This window comes from Aethalodelphis obliquidens, unplaced genomic scaffold (assembly GCF_003676395.1).
Source record: "Aethalodelphis obliquidens isolate GAN/ISIS:26980383/991018 unplaced genomic scaffold, ASM367639v1 scaffold34, whole genome shotgun sequence".
NCBI classification, from domain to species: domain Eukaryota; kingdom Metazoa; phylum Chordata; class Mammalia; order Artiodactyla; family Delphinidae; genus Aethalodelphis; species Aethalodelphis obliquidens.
Window position 1 is genome coordinate 20,869,316 of NW_020837978.1, and position 15,355 is coordinate 20,884,670.

Sequence of the window (15,355 nt, forward strand, 5' to 3'; positions counted from 1 at the left end):
AAGACAGTTTCTGTTCTTTTTTTCATATGGTAAGTCTTCAAAGTCTGGTGTGAATTTGTAAAATTTCAGACTAGCCACATTACAAGTGCTCAATGACCACATGTGACTAATAGCTGTCATACTGGACAGCATGCTGTCCAGTATGACTTAATATTTCCTTTTCGATTGGGCTCAGAGTATGCAAAATTATACGTTTACTTGTAGAAGGTTGATACATTAATAAAGGTCTTGTTCAGTAGAGATGCAAGTGAATTCTTTCTAGTAGAAAAGATAACCCTAAAAGTTATTATTGTATTGCCTAATAGGACATTAAACAATTTTGTATCTGATTTTTCAGCCTTCCAGCATTCTTTCTTGCCCTGACTGAACACATATTTCATTCTCCTGTATCCTGCTTTGACCTAACTTTTTCAATTCTGCTTGCTCCGTCATTAATACTGAAATCATTCTCTGACCCATGCACAAGCTCACTATACACAGTACTTGTATGAGAGTCATGTTTTGAAAATTATACTTTTACACTTGGTTATTCAGTTTGTCCTACAAGCTCTGAATCAGAATCTTTAAAAACCATTCTAAAAAATTGGAAGATACAAGATTTTTTGACCATGAGCTATAAAGCCACCTTAGATCTTGTAGATGTCCCATGAAGTCTCAGGTTTTGAACAAACCTGTGAGCAACAAAAGACCTACTAAAATTAACTCCAGGGAAGATTCAGATTAAGGTTGTTGTCTGCCCACTCAAAATTGATGGTCTCGAGATAGCCAGCAATAAACTGAGGACAAAGGTAAATGTTGCCATGCAATAAATTGTGTATTCTTGTATTCACACACATCCTAAATCTTACGGGTTGGCTAATTTTGTTTCATATTCTTCGGGTCGGGAAAGCTGGTGGACAAAGTTAAAGATGCAGAATGTCAAGCCCAAATGGAGCTGGAGCGAGAGAGAGAGACTCAGACAGCAAGACACACTCAAAGGAGAGTGAGAGGAGTTGTTGGGACAGGTGTATGGATCCGGGGCTGACAACTGATTTTTCTTTCACTTCCTCCTTCTACCATGCCAGGAGAGTGTTCTGTCCGTTCGTTATAGGCCCCAACTGGAAGTTATTAAAACCTGATTTTTGCTGACTCGCCAAGGAAACTTTCAGTTGAGACTAAAGTTTCTGTATCTTATTCCCTGACACACTTTCAAAATACACTGCGGAAACCAACAGAGAATATAGTAGTAAAGCACGTAGTGGGAGCTCAGTGAATACATAGAGAGTATTACAAAAGGAACAATACATTGCAAAACATTTGGAACTGCTATTAGAATCACATAAGTGACACAAGAAACTAGGGCATTAATAGCCACCTGATTTTTCAAGCTTGTTTTCAAATGACTTTAAATGGTTTCAAAAGTGAAACCCACCCTCAAAAGAAAAGGATTTGTCAATAGCGAGAAGATATACATTTTTACACTTTCTCAGTTTAGGCTGCTAATGAAGGCAATTATAAAGCACAAGATGAAAACATATATTAGGCAATAGCCTTAATCAGAATAAATACATGGCTTTACACGATGACTATTTTGGAGGAAACAGGGGCATACAAATTTTGGTAGATTTGTTAGGACATGTTATTGCTTTTTATTTCCTAGCTCATCACTATGCCATGCATAAGATTTTCACATATGCTTACTGAGCACTTGTTAAGCAAAGGACACCAGGAGGGAACAAAAGCAAAGATCAGCCAAGCAAAGGGTCTCCTCTTAAGGAATTATACGTTTTGAGACTGACACAGACAAGTATAATTATCATACAGTGTGATAAATCTGATAAGAAAGACACAAACCACTGAGAGAACAAAAGTATAAAAACCAAAAATGTTCATGTGCTGCTTAAACGTTTGCCTTCAAGTACTTACTAATCCAATTGGGAAATTAAGACATCAGAGAACAGGCTAGAACAGTGGTTCTCAAAATTTAGATTTCAGGACCCCTTCACATTTCTAAAAATTAGTAGCCCCCCGGTAAGTTTCGTTAATGTAAGTTACATATATATGTAGATATTTACTACTTTAGAAATTAAAACGGAGTATTAAATTTAATAATCACATGTATATGATGTTTACTACCTATAAAATGAATTATATCTATTCATAATTATATATAACAAACAGCATATAATATATTCATTTACATTATGTACTATAGATTTTGTACATAAAATGTATAGCACATAATACTATATATACTATATGGAGATTTATATGTAAAATATATAGTAGTATAAATATATAATATTAAATACATACTACTATATATTTTACATATAAATCTCTACATAGTATGTATATTTTATATATACTATATATAGACGTGGATATGAAATCTATAATATGTAATACTATATATATAATATTATGTATTATAAATGTAAATGATAGAAGGTCAACTCAGGAAGGTTCCTCACTCCGTAGCCCATTCAAAATCCTGGCAGCCCCAGGCTAATCTGAGACTTGTAAGGCTGCCTGAAGGTTGGGAGCACAGCTGAGTTGTTAGTGCAAAAGAGCGGAAGTCAAGACAGCAGCCTTGGAGCCAGCACACTCATTTCCTCCTCCGTAACACTCCCCACTGCTCCCTCGTCCCAGGAATATAGTGAAGATTGAATTAGATAATGTGCGTACAGTTCCTGGGATTGGACAGAGCACACAGTAGCCTCTTATTTAAGGTTTATTTCCATTACATCCTTGTACCATGGGAGCCTCCTGTCTTGGGGTGACCCTGAGACAGTTGATACTCTCCTTCATTTGGAGGAGTGGGTAAGAGTAGACCAAGTCCAACAAGCTGGTTCACTCTTTCCAATTATGTATGCTTCCCCTGGCAGCTTCTGAAAGGTCACCAGGCCTAGGAACTAACCCAAGAAAGACCTCAGGAAGAGATTCTAATAAGAAGAGAAGAAGCTTGCCCATTAGAGAAGGGAGATGTGTGTGTGTATGTGTACTGGGGAGTGAGAGGAGAGAACATAATCAACAATCCTGATGTCACCCTGCATTTTTTACTACTGAACTCACCTAAACCTTCTTAAGTTAAACACAATTTCTGGTTGGGACCAAATTCTTACAATGTTAGCTTACCTAAGAATTTGTAGCTATGCTTCAGTTAATACATAGATTTCTTATACTTTTCATGGTTAATGATAGTAGCACTTATATTTACCTCTTAATTTTATAAAATAGTCCAGGAAAAATACAGATGTGGCATAGTATGTTTATCAAAAGGACTGGCTCAGAAGCTGGAATGCCTGAGTTCAAACTCAACTTTGCCATTAGATAATTTTGTTACCTCCTCTATGCCTCAGTTTTCTCATCTATAAAGTGGCAATGGTTGTACTTGTTTTACAGGTTGCTATGAGAATTAATGAGTTAATGTTTATATAGTTCTAAGAATAGTACCTGCCATGTTGTAAGTACAAATTTTTATATACATATTTTAAAAATTATTTTAAAAGTTATACATACATTCTTATAAACACAACACCATTCTGTAATTGTTGGTTTAAGAGTGTCAATAATACTAATAAAGATAACAGTTAACTGAACACTTTCTATGCACCAGGCATTATATGCACTATTTTCATTCTGTCTTCACCACCATCCTATGACTACCATCACAAGCATTAGTACTTCACCAATAAGGAAATGGAGATTGAGAATTCAGATTTCTCCTAGGAGAGCCCTGCAGACTGATTACAATTCATGTACCCTGAACACACACACACACACGCACACACACACACACACACACACACATATCAACTGAACTAAAGTCAAAGACCTTTGTTTTTCTATTATAAAATTAAAATACTCCCATAACTATTAATTACTTACTAGTCTGTTTAATGAGTTGTAGGCAGAAAGCGTTTTCACCCCTGCAAACAATTCTGCATGAATATCATACCCTTCCGGCAGAATCAAAGGTGTTTACAACACATCTTGCTGTCTGTTCTGATGGACACTAGATGGCGAGCCCAACCAACCAAAGCTCATTTTGGCGGCTGGCATGTTACAGGCTCTCCGGGCCCTTATGTAATTTTTAACCTTTAGTTATAATTTAACACTTTTCTGTTTCTTTTGGTGAACAGAAATTTTTATTCCTGTTTGACAGATGGTGATCCTGACACCACTGTGAAGCCCTGAGAGTTCAGCAAGTCTATAGGCAGGCAAGAGCAAGGGAGGAACAGATTAAGTGGCTTGGACTGACAGTTGTCTAAGTAGTCCAGAAATATCATGCTGGATAATTATTTCATTCCACAAAAAATTAATCTGCACCTTCGATAATCCCCTCTGGGTTTAGGGAATAAGGAAGCAAATAAGACAGGCTCTACCCTTATGGTGGAATTTGGAGGATGGGGACCTAGAAAAAGATATGGAATAATGGCTGTGGAAAAGGTCAGAGTGGACATGAAAAGGAGGAAACAGTAGACTTTCCCCAGGCGTGGAGGTTAGCCATAGTCTTACAAAGGCAACTTTTAAAATACTAAATTATTTTTCTTTCCTTTCTTAAAGTAAAAATGACCACAGTGAGGAGGAAGATGACAGAAGAAAACACTATTGTGCAAGATGGTACTATCTTGGTTAAGGTATATCAATTATGACAATGGTGATAGCAATAGCAAATTTATTACACACTATGTGCTAATAAGGATAAAAAGATTTAAAGGGTTTGTGACTTTGCAATGTGCCTAAGATAAACCCAGCACCTTCATTGTAACACACACGCTCCAAACAAAGCCTCAAGAAGTAGACTGCACTGAAGTGTAGGTTGTGTAAAAGTCCAATTAACAATTTAATAAATGGGTTTGTTTTGGCTTCAACCCTTCCCTGCCCAAAGGCATTTACAACGTAGGATGTCGTTGGCACCAATAGGCACTAGATGGCGCTCCAAATTAACACTGTCCTTGTGGCCGGGTTAAGTCATCAATCATTAACTCTGGGTTGACATATTACCCAGAAGATTTCAAAACTCATTCATATATAGTCTTTTGATGGACAGAAATGATAATTACCTACAGTTGACAGTGACAGTATTGAGAAGCTGTGAGACTGGAGTAAAGGCCCAGAGCAGTCAAGTACCAAGCTGGCTACCGGGACCTTTGGAGTCAATAATCTTTATAAAGAGAAATAAATTGTCAAATGGACAGGAAACCCATGGTTGATTCATTCACCTCCTCAAGCAGTTCATAAGGAGGAGAAGCACAGATAACTACCCTCGAAGGGCATACAGTTTAGAGTAAGGGGAAAAGGCATGGAAAGAGAATGGACAGAAATGTTTTACATCTGGCAGTATAGTGCGGAGTAGAGACTAAAGGAGAATATGGCCAATTTTACAAAATCATGGGGGTAGAAACAGTCTTGTGCAGAAACCACTTCAACTGTGTCTTAAATGTGAGTAGCAAATTAGGCATAAGAGCCCCAAAGACCTAAAGAGACTGCATATGTTTTATCCTTTTAAATTATTATTATTTTGATAGTGAGATAACCACAATACAGACAGTCTGTAAGAAGATGCTGACCTATCACCTGGTAGGGAGCAGCATCCTCAGATAAAAAATATCATTGATAATATTAGTATGATATTAGAATATGTACTACTAACAAACATGGTTTAGCCTTGTTTACTTGCCAGGCACTTGTTGAAGGCTTCATTTATCCATTTTTATTCTTTTTCACTTAATTCTAAAAATCATTTTATGAAGTAGCTGTTATTATCACCTCTTTACACATGAGAAAGTTGAGACGGAGAGTTTCAGTGGCTTTGCAGTATAACTTTCCCTTGAAGATTGATTATAATTCATGTGCCTTTAAAGCACACGTATATACTCATCAGAAATGAGATACAATAGGGTAGTTTACAAAAGCTCTGATTATACTAAAGTGAGCAAGAGTAGACTTTGCTGTTCTTCTCATCGGTAATGAAAAATACATATACGACAGTTTTCATTAGAAGATATTAAATATCGAGGACGCTTTCTCCCTTAAAATTTCTAAGGCTTTTGGAAGAGCTGAAAGATAACAGTTGACAAAAATAGTCATCGCAATGGTCCCAAACTCTTCCCAAATGAAAGAGACATTTATACCATGGTATCTCGTTAGTTCTGATGGCACTCTAAACAAAAACGTACAACATACAGTTTATTCCTAACCTGCCAGTCTGTAATTATTACCTTCTAGGGGTGTCCATATCTGTTAACAGCTGCAAGAGGTCATTCACATAGAGTATCTCATTTGGTGATCAGAAATTATTATCCCCATTTCACAGATGAGCAAACTGAGGTTCAGAGAAACTGGAGTAAGGCCATACTACCGTTAAATCTTTCCCTTTTTGTAGCTCTTTGGAGCTCTCCTCTGCTTGCTAGATGGTATGCTGCCTGACCCATGAATCATTCAATAAAACCAATTCAATCTTTAAAATTTACTTTGCTGAATTATGTTTTTTAGCAGCAGCTTAGTGACTGAGTAAGGGGAGAGGGAGGGAGGATGGTGGAATTTGGAAATGATGACTAAACGGTACTAAAATGTTTCATTGTGGAGGGGATGACAAATGTTCTAAAATTGATTGTGGTATAGTTGCTCACCTTTATGAATATACTGAAGCCGTGGAATTTTATACTTTAAATAGGTGAATTGTATGTACGTGAATCATATCTCCATAAAGCTGTTACCAAGAAAAAAAAAAAGTAATTGTACAATCAACGCCCATGTGCTCATCAGCAACAGTCAACATTTTCCCCACCCGATTTCATATCCCCACACAGTTAAGAGGCCTTCATTTCCAACTCTGATTTTTTCTGAGATGGCCAAAACTTGCATACATGCTTTAAAAGGTATCACTTATTATATTTATTAGGCACTTAAAGGTTTCAGGAAAATCAGACACTAATATCCTTTTGAAATTTCTCAGAGAGTAGTTCTCAAACTTTGTTGTGTGTGTTGGGGGGAAGAGGGGTATTTAAAATCCCGTTGCTCTGGTGGCACCATACAGCAATTAAATCAGAGTGTCTGGGGGCTATAGCAGGGCATCAAGAGGTTTAACGATTCTCCGGGTGATTCCAATGTGCAGTAGTCTGTGAAATATAATTTAACTACATAAATTATGAAAGATGTTTCGGTAGATAGGATCTAATCTGTTAATCTTATGATTTAACTAATTCTGATCAAAGAATAAAATAAAATTTTTATGCAAAAACATCAGGATTGGAAAGTTGAACTTAAAATTTTTCAAAATGTATAATTAAATTTTCAAGTTATTCAATATTTAAATATTTAGATCCGAAAATCGTTAAAGATACTTTCCCCAGTCAGCAACATCCTCCCTGGGTTTAAAAACCAGAAGAACAGCTGGGTCACCGAGTGTTTCCCAAGCAGGTACTCAGGATTGCAGGAGAGCTCAAGTGCAGGAGACCCATTTCTTTTCGCCAGTGGCCCCGGAAAAGGATCCCACTGGCCAGGAAGTTTCATCTGGGATCCCCGGAGCCTCGGCAATGGCTCCAGGGTGACTTCTTGGGCCACCCCCGTTCCCCCGCCCTACCCAAGCGGCTGAAAAGCGCCAGGACGGACGGTCGGAGCCAGCGAAATGGGCCCGCGAGCCCGGCCGGCGCTTCTCCTCCTGATTCTCCTGCGGACGGTGGCCACGCAGGGGCGACCGCCGCGTGAGTCCGGGGGCCGCAGGCCAGAGAGGGGAGCGGGGGGTGGGGGGAGGAAAAATCGAAACTAGCTTTTCTTAGCGATTGGGAGTTCGCTAAGCTCGGAACGACTGCTCAGTCCTGTGCGCGGTCCCCTCCCCCAACTTTCCCCGGAGGGGACGTGGGTCACTGGGGTGCAGATGGGGTTACGGGGCCTCTCGCCCCAAGACCTCCACGCCCACCCCCGGCCCGCTCGCTGTCCCTGCTGCTATGGAGTTACACTCGGAACCACCCACTCCCTCCTCCGAGCGTGACGTTTCTAGGTATAAACCTTTTCTCATCGAGGCCAAGCTCTCGGATTAGGGGTCCTTGGACTCGGATCTCGGTATTCTTGTTTCTACTGGTGGTTGCGTCGTTTTACCCCCGATCATCCCCAAACAGGAAGTTCTTTTCACCAAGGGCGACCTCGGCCGGAGCGCCCCCTCGGTGTTTCCTTTCCCGGGCGCTCTAAGGGTTGGGAGACTTTGGGACGAGCGAACGCACGGCGGACCCAGCTGGGTTTCCATTTCAGAGCCACTGGCGCTGTGGGTGGGAGGTGCTTGACAGAGGTCAGCCTAGGGACTGACTGGCTCTTGGTGACTGTTCTTTTGCCTGGAAACATAACATATCTGCTGTTTTTGAACTTTTGAACTGAATCGCACAGTTCTTTTCAGCCCGGAGTTGTTGATTTGCAGTGTTAATAGTATTGTATAATTAACCGGCCTTTACTAAAGGATGCCAAAGGGATGGTAATTAACATGTAAGTAATGACCTCAGTTTTAAATCGCCTTCAGATCTGTGATCCTGTTTGACTCTACTATGCATTTGGGAGGTAGGAGCTATTAGTATGTTGATTTTACTCGTGGTTAACGACCTCAGGTTAAATCCTTTCCCCGGGTTACAAAGAATTCAGGCAATCTGGTTTTCTGACACTAAATGAAGTACCACTGGTTCTAATCTTAGCTGACAGTGTTCGCCCTTACTGTTGTCTGGCACAGCTCTGGACGCTTCATACTTCGTCATGTAGCCTCAGAACCACACTTGGAGGGTAGCTAGTATGTGTATCCATACTTTATAGATGACGAGAATGAGATAAGACTTGCTCACAGGTGGTGACTTTGTTCAATGTTACTCAGGGCTTTTGAGGCAGAGCCCGTGTCTCCGCTTCATAGCTGCGATCCTTAAAAGTCACACTGCATTAGAGGTTGAATCATAACATTTGTTGGACACAAGTCTTCACTGTTCACAAGTATTGAAGGAACACCACCCATGTGTTACGCTGTTCTAGACCCAGGAGAGAGCAGGGAGCCTAGTCCTCCCGTGCTTTGTATTCAAGTAGACGGGGATGACAATACACAAAAGGATAGAGAGCATCAGGTAATGGGTGCCCTGAAGGCGTGTGAAGCACAGAGATCAGGGCAGGCCACTCTCCCTGGCTGGGTTTGAACAGATACCTGAAGGAAATAGAGGTGATGCTGCCTGGGAGTAGCGCTTCCCGGACAGGCTGGGGAGACATGGCAAGGATTTGCAACCTCAGCACTACCGATGTTTTTTTGTTGTGGGGACTGTCGTGTGCATTGTAGTATGTTTAGCAGCATCCCTGTCCTTTACTCACTGGATGTTAGTACACTCCCCAGTTGTGACAACAGAAAATGTGCCCAGACATTGCCAAATGTCCCTTAAGAGACGAAATGTCCTGGTTGAAGAAAGAGCAAGGGCACCGCTGCAGCAGGAGCGCAGGGGCCGGAGGCCTAGAATAGGCAATGGGCTCAGCAGAGGAGCCGCGGGCGAGTCTCCTGGGGCCTCACAGGCTACAGTGTGGATTCCAGCCCAGCAGTGATGTGATCAAGCACAGCTGTTGAAAAGATTGCTCCAGCTGCTCCGTGGAACGCATAGTGAAGGGCAAGCAGACAGGCAGGAGTTGATGGACTGGGCCGGTGGAAGCAGAAGTGGTGGCGAGAAACGGTTGTATTCTGGATCTATTTTGAAGGAAGTTGCTGAGGGATCTATGAAGGATCACATGACAGACAAAGTCGAAGGTGCCTCTGTTATTGTTTTATTTTATTTTTATTTTATCGGCCTGAGCAACAGGGGGATAGGTGATGCCATTTCTGAGATGGTGAAGGTGGAAGAAAGAGCAGTTTGGGGGAAACCAGGAGCCTGGTTTTGGACTTGTTCAAGTTTGAGATTCCAGTGAGTCATCCAACTGGTGGTATCACGTAGGCAGTTGGAGTGTAAGAGTCTAGAGTTCACGGCCAGAGACAAAAATCTAGAAGTCAGCATTTAGTCACCCAACAAGTGTGTATTAAGCACGTAGTACATGCCAGACACTGTTCTAGGCATTGCGGATACATCCCTGAACTCCCTCATTCTAGAATTGAGGGGAGGTGTAAGGAAGCTCTCACCTGCCCAGAAGTCTGTCCTCTTGGGCTTACTGGAGTTTTTCTATATTTGCATTTGATTGGGAACAGTTTTGCTGCTGAAAAGCTGCCCTGAGCTGTTTATCAGCGCATCTTCCAGCATTTGACAGCAAACATTTACAGGCAGACCTCAGAGATCTTGTGGGTTCGGTTTCAGACCACCACAATAAAGGGAATGTCACAGTAAAGCTACTCACATGAAGTTTTTGGTTTCCCAGTACATATTCAAATTATGTTTACTACACTGTATTCTACTAAGTGTGCAACAGCATTGTCTTAAAAAAACAACATACATACCTTAATTTAAAAGTACTTTATTGCTGAGAAACGTTAACCATCATGTGAGCCTTCAGAGAGGCAAAATCTTTTTATAACAGTAACATCAAAGATCACTGATCACAGATCACCATAACAAATATAATAATAATGAAAAAGCTGGAAATCTCGCGAGAATTACCAAAATGTGACGCAGAGACATAAAGTGGGCAAAGGCTGTTGGAAAAGTGGTGCCGATAGACGTGCTTGACACGGGGCTGCCACAAACCTTCAATCTGTAAAAAGCACATTAGCTGCAAAGTGCAGTAAAACGAAGTCTGTCTGTACACTGTAAAGCATTTAGAGATGGAAGTAGTGAAAAAAAACAATAACTCCTCTGGACTTGGATCTAATTGGCTCTGAGCACTAACTCTCGAGCTCAACTGCCCTGGCTAGGCACACCTCGGGATTTTCTAGAGTCTGTTGGATCCAAGGGAGGCTGCTGTAACTGTGACTACTGGGGCAGAGGCTGGGGCCTGCGATGGGGTGGCAGGCACACGTGGCAGAGGGGCACAAGGGGAGAGCAGACGGGAGGGGCACGCGGAGGGAAGGCAGGCACCGCATGTCACTTTCACGGGGTGGGACCAGACACAGCTGGTACCAGTTGATTCAGAAGGCCTGCCTCCCAGTTCCCCAGGCAGCTCACAGAGAAGGCCTGTCGCCCTCTCCCCAGGGTCACACTCCCTGCGCTTCCTCTTCATGGGTGCCTCCGAGCCAGACCTTGGGCTGCCCCTGTTTGAGGCCTTGGGCTACGTGGACGACCAGCTGTTCGTGTCCTACGATCACGAGAGTCGCCGTGCAGAGCCTCGTGCCCCGTGGCTCTGGGGCAGGGCTACCAGCCAGCTGTGGCTGCAGCTGAGCCAGAGCCTGAAAGGCTGGGATCACATGTTCATCGTGGATTTCTGGACCATCATGGACAACCACAACCAGAGCAAGGGTATGTGGCGAGCACGCCTCGCCTTCCCGAGGTGGGCGGAGTGTGTCCCCGCCTCAGGGACGCATCTTGAGGGAGACGACTGGCTATTTGAGATCGGGGGACAGGGAAGAGGGCAGGAGTTTGATTCCTGAGGTCACTGGGTCCCCGTAATGGCGAAAACAGGGGCCTGCTCCTTTGGTTTCAGTAACGAAGCTGGGAGTGCTGCCAGAGTCCCACACCCTGCAGGTGATCCTGGGCTGTGAAGTGCAAGAGGACAACAGCACCAGAGGGTTCTGGAAGTACGGGTACGATGGGCAGGACCATCTTGAATTCCGTCCTGAGACGCTGGATTGGAGAGCAGCAGAGCCCAGGGCTCGGACTACCAAGCTGGAGTGGGAAGTGAACAAGATTCGGGCCAAGCAGAACAGGGCCTACCTCGAGAGGGGCTGCCCTGAGCAGCTGCAGCGCTTGCTGGAGCTGGGGAGAGGGGCCCTGGACCAGCAAGGTATGGCGGGAGCACCCTCTGCCCCTCTCTTGACGGATGGACAGGAGGGGGATGCAGGGCATGGGATCCCCGGCTGGGTTTTCAGAGATGGTCCAGGTTGTGTAACTCTCTGCGAAGGTAACGAGGTCTGAGTTTTCCACCCTGAGGCCTCCAGCTCTGAGGTCTCCACCTTACAATTTTGAGATGTGTCATCCAGCCATGAGTCACGGTTTTCATTTTTTCCCATGCACGTAGCTAAAGAGGAAGCAGCTGTGATTTTCCTCTCGATTTAACCAAGAACGCCATGTATATTTATAACTCTTAGGAATTCAGAGATGCCACTTATCACATGAATACCAAGACAAGAAACGAATACCAAGGAGGCAACCGGTCAGAGTAGCAGGATCTTGGAGGGTAAAGGTTACGTTCACAGAACATGGTAGTAGTCACGTAGGCTGCCTATCTTACAAGGCCCCTTTTTACAAGAATAATTATTGGGTTGAACCAGGTGAAATTACCAGTAGTACATATTCAATCACTTTTGAGCCTCATAGGGGCAATTTCATCTGATTCAACTTGATATCTTAACAAAGAACGTAAGACATGGGCAACGAGTATGCATATTTACATGTGGGGCCGGAGAACAGGCTGTGACTGTTCTATGACTGTGACTATTCTCCATGTGGCACCACATCAGAACCCAATCTTGGAACATGTGTTGGGGCACAAAATGGTGTGTCTCTCCTACAACTTGCTCTGTCTGCACAGGGAAACTCCTTCCTCCAACCCATAGAGAAAGTGAAGTGAAAGTTCTGGTCTTCCTGGCATGGGTAGGAATCCCCCCTCCAGATCCTCCCTCCTTCCTGTTCAGCGCTTCCTTTGGTGAAAGTGACTCATCACGTGGCCTCTGCAGTGACCACTCTACGGTGTCGGGCTCTGAACTTCTACCCCCAGGACATCACCATGAGGTGGTTGAAGGACAGGCAGCCACTGGATGCCAAGGACGTTGAGCCTGAGGACGTGCTGCCCAACGGGGATGGAACCTACCAGGGCTGGGTGGCTTTGGCTGTGCTCCCTGGGGAAGAGCAGAGATACAGCTGCCAGGTGCAGCACCCAGGCCTGGATCAGCCCCTCACTGCCACCTGGGGTATGGATGAGAGCCAGGGGCTGAGAAAACCTGGTGTGGGTGGGATGGGAGTGGTCAACAGGGCAGTGAGGGGAGGGTTGGCTCTGGGATGGGGCAGTGATCATGGGCTTTCACTTGCTTTTGCTATTTTAGAGCCCTCGCTGTCTGGCACCCTGGTCACTGGAATCATCAGTGGAATTGCTGTCTGTATCATCCTCTTCCTTATTGGAATTTTGTTCAGAATCTTGAGGAGAAGGCAGGCTTCCAGTGAGTAGGAAGAAGGAGGAAGCCTCTTAGCATCTCTGCCCCCAGGACACACTAACCCTCCTGCAGGAAGTGGGGCAGGGGGAGGGCAAAGGGGAGCTGGCATCCACGAGAAGCCTTCTCATCTGTCTTTCTCTGGGAGCCCCGGCATCTCCCTGGGAGCAGGAATTAATGATTTCCCTCAGAATGAAAGCTCCTAATTCAACAGACATCTTTTGAATGCCTGTTATTTTGCAAGGTGCTGTTTTAAGTAGTGCGGGTGCTTTGAGGTTAAGTCACCTTTGCTATCTCAGAACCCAGGTCTAGTAAGGAATGAAATCCATGACAGGTAAATGCAGTTAAAGACCCCCAAAGATCCTAAGGCAGATATGAAGCACATGCTCTGGGGTGTCAAGGGAAGGGATGACCACGTTCATCTGGGGATCAAGAAAGCCTTCTGGATCTTGAAGAAGTAGGATTTCTTTAGGTGAGGTTGAGGACTAGGGGAAGTCAATGCAGATGTAGCAACTGTGCAAGTGGGAGAGTGTGAGGCATGCTGGGAGGTGAGAAATTATTATCAGTTGGACCCTTGACTTTACGTACTTTTCAGTCTGCATTTCTACTCCCTGAACATTGGTGGTGCAGGGGAAAGAGGGGCAGACAGAAGCCAACTCCTGTAGAGCCCTGGGGGCCTTTGGGATGTTATGTTATGAGCACTGGAGGGGCGGCGATCAATGCAGGGACTTAAATAAGGAAGGAGGAACCCAGTCTCCTCGATGTGGAGAGTGAGTTGTTAGGAGGTGAGATGGGAGACAAGGAGACCAGTTAGGAAGCTATTCAGCAATTCCAGATGAGAGATAATGGTGCCTGAAATCCAGGAGTTCCTTGGGAAGGGGGTGACAAGAGTTGACATGCGTGGCCGGGGAGGGGAGGAGGCAAGAGGATCGTAGGTCTGTGATGCCTCTTTCCTGGATCTTGTCTTTACAGGAGGAGCCGCAGGGGACTATGTCTTAGCCGAATGTGAATGAAGTGCAGCCTGCAGACTCCTTGTGGGGAAAGAGAGGGTGCACTTGAGGCGTTCTTCATGTTTCCGGACAGCTGGACCTAAGAAATAGAAACTGTCTCAGGAACTCTCTGCTCTTAGCCTTCCCCGTTCACTGTCCAAAAGTTCCCCATCTAGGTTTCTGAGTTCCTGCTTCTTAAAGGGCCCTAGTTGTGACCTCTCCCCGAGAACTGGCTCTCCTGAATCCCAAGCTGCGTGTAGAGCCTGCCTCCATTTCCTGCATCACCTCAGACTCCATACACCTACGTCATCTCATCTCCTAACGGTGGAATGAGTCTCCTTAAATCTGGGGGGACTTGTGATTCCTTTAAACATCTAAGAATAGCTTTGAACCTTCTCCTCGGGACATACACTCTAATACCCCTACCAGCATTTGACACACGCATCCAGGCGTTTCCTGGACCCACTCAAGTTTCCTTTTAACCCTCTCTCTATGATACAAGAACTCACCTGTTTCCAAGCCCCGTGGTCTCTTCCATCAGAGGGAGACCTGGACCGTTGTACAGTGTGAAGGTTGTGCACTGCACAACCCGAGGAGGCACCTTTCCCAGAAGAGGCATCATGGATGTTTGTGCGTTTTATGACAGTCTTCCCGAAAATGGGTGGGAAGTGTCTTGAGGAGGGAATGTCTTTTTTATATTTGCACATAGGTGCCGTGTAGGTTTCCTTAGGTTAATGATACCCGCACTTACAATGCCAGACTTGAAGTAGCACAGGATTTGATCTCTGCTCACACCCTCTCCTTGTTCTGACAATGAAAATGATAATTAAGATGATGATGATAACGAAAAGGTGGCTGACATTTATAAAGCTCTTCCTTGGTGCCAGACTTAGTTCTGAGTGCCTACTTACATACATTATCTCAACAGTCCTTTGATGTAAGTACTATTATCCTCTTTTTTTTTTTTTTTAAGATGAAGAAAGTGAAATATAAAATAGAGTCTCACAGCTTACCAGGGACAGAGACAGGTCTCAAACTCAATCAATCTGGTTCTTTTTTTTTTTACGGTACGCGGGCCTCTCACTCTTGTGGCCTCTCCCGTTGCGGAGCACGGGCTCCGGATGCGCAGGCTCCGGACGCGTAG

General features: G+C 44.1%; 1 protein-coding gene across 2 annotated transcripts; it reads left to right on the forward strand.

Moving 5' to 3' along the window:
* The first annotated feature begins 7,444 nt into the window (after positions 1-7,444).
* HFE (homeostatic iron regulator) lies at positions 7,445-15,355 on the forward strand. Of its 2 annotated transcripts, XM_027128565.1 has the most exons (6): positions 7,447-7,691; positions 11,112-11,375; positions 11,560-11,859; positions 12,710-12,985; positions 13,118-13,231; positions 14,195-15,052. In XM_027128565.1, the coding sequence occupies exons 1-6, from the start codon at positions 7,616-7,618 to the stop codon at positions 14,233-14,235; spliced, it is 1,071 nt and encodes a 356-aa protein (XP_026984366.1). In that variant the 5' UTR covers positions 7,447-7,615; the 3' UTR covers positions 14,236-15,052. The 2 variants fall into 2 exon arrangements, with proteins under 2 accessions (XP_026984367.1, XP_026984366.1); XM_027128566.1 differs by lacking the exon at positions 12,710-12,985 and having other exon boundaries at positions 7,445-7,691; positions 14,195-15,355.